Below are 5,090 nucleotides of genomic sequence, written 5' to 3'. Positions count from 1 at the left end.
GGCTTAGTTGGTCCTTTGACTCTCACAAGGCTGTAATCAGGAAAGGGGTCCAGACCCCAAGACAAGGCCTTGGGTCTCACTCAGGAAAGAATTTAGGGCGAATTCACAGTGCAAAGCAAAAACAAGTTTAAGAAAGTCAAGTGGTGAAACGATAGCTATGCCACAGAGTACGGTGTTCCAGAAAGTAAGAGGAACAACATGTTCACCCTGGGTACAATGCTTGTTTAAATGTAGGATAAAAAAGAGCATGGGCCGGGCGCGGTGACTCACGCCTGTAATCCCAGCACTTTGGGAGGCTGAGGCGGGTGGATCACAAGGTCCGGAGATCGAGACCAGCCTGGCTAACACGGTGAAACCCTGTCTCTACTAAAAATACAAAAAATTAGCCGGGCGTGGTGGCGGCGCCTGTAGTCCCAGCTACTCGAGAGGTTGAGGAGGGAGAATGGCGTGAACTCAGGAGGCGAAGCTTGAAGTGAGCCGAGTTCGTGGCACTGCACTCCAGCCTGGGCAACAGAGTGAGACTGCATCTCAAAAAAAAAAAAAAAAAAGAGCATGGGGGACATGTGCTCTGCTACAAGGGTTTGTGATAAAGGATTAATTTTCTTAATTACTGTATTTTCCAAGAATCAATATTATTTTTTCCTTTTTTTTTAGATAGTTTCGCTCTGTTGCCTAGGCTGCAGCGCAGTGGTGCAATTTCGGGTCACTGCAACCTCTACCTCCCGGGTTCAAGCAATTCTGCCTCAGCCCCTCAAGTAGCTGGGATTACAGGCACCCACCACCACGCCCAGCTAATTTTTGTATTTTTAGTAGAGATGGGGTTTCCCCATGTTGGCCAGGCTGGTCTCGAACTCCTGACCTCAAGTGATTGGCCCGCCCTGGCCTCCCAAAGTGCTGGGATTACAAAAGCGTGAGCCACTGTGCCCGATATTATCTTTAAAGTAAAATTAGTAATGCTTCTGTTCTCAAGATATCAAGATATCGTTATCAGGACACTCCCAAGTCTGGGTCTGTTTAGTAAACATTATTAATCTGTTCCCTTAACCGTGAGCATCTAGAGGCTAGGAATATCTAACCCTCTGGGGATGCGGCCAGCAAGTCTCAGCCTCGTTTTCCTACCCCTCACTCAGGAGGGAGTTGCTCTGGTTCAAATGCCTCTGACAAACGTGTCAGCTGGGGCTGTGGTCTCAGCTGGGGAAGGGTCTGCTTCCAAGGTCTCTGTGGTTGTTGGCAGGATTCAGTTCCTCACCGGCATTTGGACTGAGGGTATCTGCTCCTCACTGACTGTTGGCTGGGGTCTGCCCTCAATTTCTTGCCATGTGGACCTCTCCATAGAGCAGGTCACAACGTGGCAGCTCGAGTCATCAGAACAAGGAAGCGTCAAGAGTTAGAGAAAGAGGGACTGCAAAATGGAAGTCACGGTCCTTTACTACCTAATTTTGGAAGTGATATATCATCACTTTTGCTCTATTCTGTTGCTTAGAAGCAAGTCACTAGGTCCAGCCTACATTCACGGGGAGGGGATGAGTACCAGGCAGTGGGGATTCCTGACAACCATTTTAGAAGGTGTCTGCTGTAATACATGAAGATTCCCGGCGGATAGTAGCTATTATGAACAAATGTGAAAACCCTTTGAAAAGCAGAGCTCACTGCAGAAATAAAAGGAATCCATTGGATTGTGTATTAGGGCCAAGAAATTTATCAATCATATGACACTATTAGTCAGAGATCAGGGCCGAGCACAGTGGCTCATACCTGTCATCTCAGCACTTATGGGAGGCCAAGGGGGGAGGATCACTTGAGGCCAAGAGTTCATGAGCAGCCTGGCAACATGGCAAAACCATATCTCTACTAAAAAAAAAACAAAAAAAACCAAAAAAAAACAAAAAAAGCGAAACATTAGCTGAGCATGTGGTGACGCTTGCCTATAATAATCCTAGCTACTTGGGAGGCTGAGGTGGGAGCATGGCTTGAGACCAGGAGGTCAAACCTGCAGTGATCTGTAATTGTACTGCTTTACTCCAGCCAAGGCAACAGAGCAAGACCTTGTCCCCCGCAAAATGGGTTGATTCTGATCACTGCCGGGTTGTTCAAAGACTGCATTTAAAAATGCATTTATATTAAATACTGATTTGATAATGTTACCAGACAGACACTAAAGTTAAAAGGTATCCATTTCTTCTGCATGTTTTATCATATATCCATAGCCCTTTCTAGTTATTTTAGTATATGTGTGTTTTTATGGAGATAGAGATTAAAATATTTTAAATATGCATGTCAGTTCTCATTTAGCAGTATTACAACATTTAATTCTGCTGTATAGTCTTTGTAATTAGCTGCATATATCTTTATATTCTTTAACAGTCACATATCATTTCCTTTCAGTAGATAAATGTGAGTGAGTCATTGTTTACTCAACCATCCCCTTAACTCTGGGACATATAAGTTGCTTCAATGTTTTGCCATAAAAAGCAATACTGTAATTGAGTGTCTTTTGTGTAGTAAGTTTTTTTCCCCATAATTTAAATTATGTCTTTAGGATAAATTTCCAGAAAAGCAATTAGAATACAAACATTTTAATAGCTGTGTCAAGTTGTTATCCAAATGTGTAGAAGGCTTTGGTTTTCATACAAGCAAACACTGCTCTATCAATCAGCCACAGGGTGAGTTCTCAGAGGCAGGCACTGTATCTTACTTTTTGTTTAACCATAGCACCTAGGCTAGAAGCAACATTTAATGAATATTTTTGGACTGAATGAACACAAATTTTAAATGTTTGAGACTTCAGGAAGTGTATTTAGGCTAGATCTATTTTAAACAATTATTTTTCTTAATCAAGAGATGTGGCATTTCCACGCAGATTTCACTGAGATGTGGAGCATGGGCCTGTACCAAGCACCAAGCTCCATGATGCCCTTTCCGGATTTCATTTAACTCTCATGCCTTCCTCCCCGACCCTACCCCTCAACAGTTGGAATTCCACGTGGCAGCAGAATGAGAGGCTCAAAATGCAAATGGGATTCTGCCACAACCTTGCTGTTTCGGAGGGTCCCAGGAGACAGCTGTGGGCCTGGCAAGCCCCCAACATTTGAAAACAAACAGGAGGCCCTCTTTTCTGGGGCGAATACTATAATGTTGAGGGGAAACTCCACTTGGAGACAGCATTTCCTCCCAATAACCAGAATCGTGAGAATTTTCCTGAGTGCAGTTCAGCCTTGAGTAATGGGTCAATTTAGCCCAACTGTGAGTCACAGTTAAATAACATTGAAGTAAGCAGGGCACAAATGACCTTCAGAAAATATCTTTATTGGTCAACATGTAATCTGACGAATGCACCCTGCCACCCTGCAGCATGTAACCCTGAGAACTCCAGAGAACCTTCCTCCCACCCTTTTAAGAAATGTTCATCTACTTATTTCAAGAGCTGTCACCCTCATTTTTTCGACCCAGAGGATGTTTGCACAAGATCGGTGTGTTTGAATGGCGCAACCAGAACGAAGTTGCACCCCAACGTCCAACATCACCCTCTTAGCCACTAAGCTTGAGCCGCAGCGCCCTCTGGTGGTCACTTGACAGTTTGAGTTTTCCAGGCCCCTTTTATAACTGGGCAACATCTCACCTAACCAGCACCTCTGTTTCTCGCCTTGTCTGGCAGGTGAAGGAGGCCATGCAGCGGATTCATGACCGAGGGAACATTGGCAAGTTAATTCTGGATGTAGAAAAGACCCCAACTCCACTGGTGAGTGAAAAGCAGAGGAGTCTGTTCAGTTCCACGTAAGAGAGCACCATGGGTCAATCAGGTGCAGACACAGGTGGGGTAGAAGGAAGTACAGGTAGCTTGTGGGCTAGTGGAGGAGACCAGGGGTAATCAAATGATTTCACACATGAGGGATTCATGACAAACTGAGATGAATGCTGGAAAGGAAAGGCCAGTGCTTCAGTGAGAGCATATCAAAAGCAATCTGAAGGCATAGGCAGGAACGCATAGCAACAACAGACCTGTCTATTACAGCTGCTAGCTCTTGGGGGAAATACCTGGAAAATTTCAATAATTTAACATTCATGTTCCTAACAGAATGATGCCAGCTGCTTCCGAGATGCTCCCTGATGGTTCCCCTGATTTTTTTTCTTTCAGAGAGGGACAGAGAGAGTCTCACTCTGTCGCCCAGGCTGGAGTGCAATGGTGTGATCTCGGCTCACTGCAAGCTCCGCCTCCGGGTTCACACCATTCTCCCACCTCAGCCTCCCAAATATCTGGGACTACAGGCACATGCTACCACGTCCGGCTAATTTTTTTAGTAGAGACAGGGTTTCACCGTGTTGACCAGGATGGTATCGATCTCCTGACCTCATGATCCACCTGCCTCGGCCTCCCAACGTGCTGGGATTACAGGCGTGAGCCACCGCGCCGGGCCTGGAGTGTGTATTTTTGAAAGTATTTCCTTGACTTGTAACCATAATGTAATTTGGGTATGACAGTCATTTCATTCAAAGAAGGACAACTTCAACATTGTAGAACGCCCTCTTGTTAAGTGACTTATGCAATAGGGATATAGCTTATTAAATACTTACTAAGTTCTAGGGCTGTTCAAAGCAGATGAGAGGGTAAGGTTAGGGAGGGGAGGGAGTGACTTGGATCCTGAGTCTCCTGTACACCTGTTTGTGGTCTTTAAACATATGACCAAGCCTATTTCAGTCCCATTTGTAGAAGGCAGACAGGCTCTAGGGCTATCCTGGAAGCTTATTGCTTTCAAGCAAAATAGTTGGCACCAGTTTCCCACCCCGGGATGCTCCTGTGTCTATCACACATGAGTTGCTGCCAAGTCCTTAGGCTGATAGGAAGGCCTGTCTTACGGAGTAAGGATTCTTACCACAGCAGAGGCGGAAAAACCCACCTTTCAGGGTAAAAGCACAGGATCTGCCTGTGCCACATACAATGTCAATGTCCTTGTTTCTGAACCTCCTGAAGGCTTCTTTTTTGAGATGGATTCTCTGTCATCCAGGCTTGAGGGCAATGGCACGATCTTGGTTCACTGCAACCTCCGCCTCCCAGGTTTAAGCGATCCTCCCACCTAAGCCTCCCAAGTAGC

The 5,090-nt window shown here is 45.4% G+C and overlaps 1 protein-coding gene across 2 annotated transcripts in view; it reads left to right on the top strand.

The window, feature by feature from the left end:
- VAT1L (vesicle amine transport 1-like) overlaps positions 1 to 5,090 on the top strand; it is a 224,022-nt gene that overhangs the window by 199,261 nt on the left and 19,671 nt on the right. For both annotated transcript variants that reach the window (XM_011990093.1, XM_011990091.1), the window contains exon 8: positions 3,656 to 3,739. In XM_011990093.1, the coding sequence (XP_011845483.1) occupies positions 3,656 to 3,739 (84 nt within the window). The remainder of the gene's footprint in view (positions 1 to 3,655; positions 3,740 to 5,090) is intronic.

This window comes from Mandrillus leucophaeus, unplaced genomic scaffold (assembly GCF_000951045.1).
Source record: "Mandrillus leucophaeus isolate KB7577 unplaced genomic scaffold, Mleu.le_1.0 Scaffold37, whole genome shotgun sequence".
Classification (NCBI taxonomy): Eukaryota; Metazoa; Chordata; class Mammalia; order Primates; family Cercopithecidae; genus Mandrillus; species Mandrillus leucophaeus.
The sequence above is the reverse complement of the archived record's forward strand: the minus strand, read 5'-3'. Positions and strand labels throughout refer to the sequence as shown.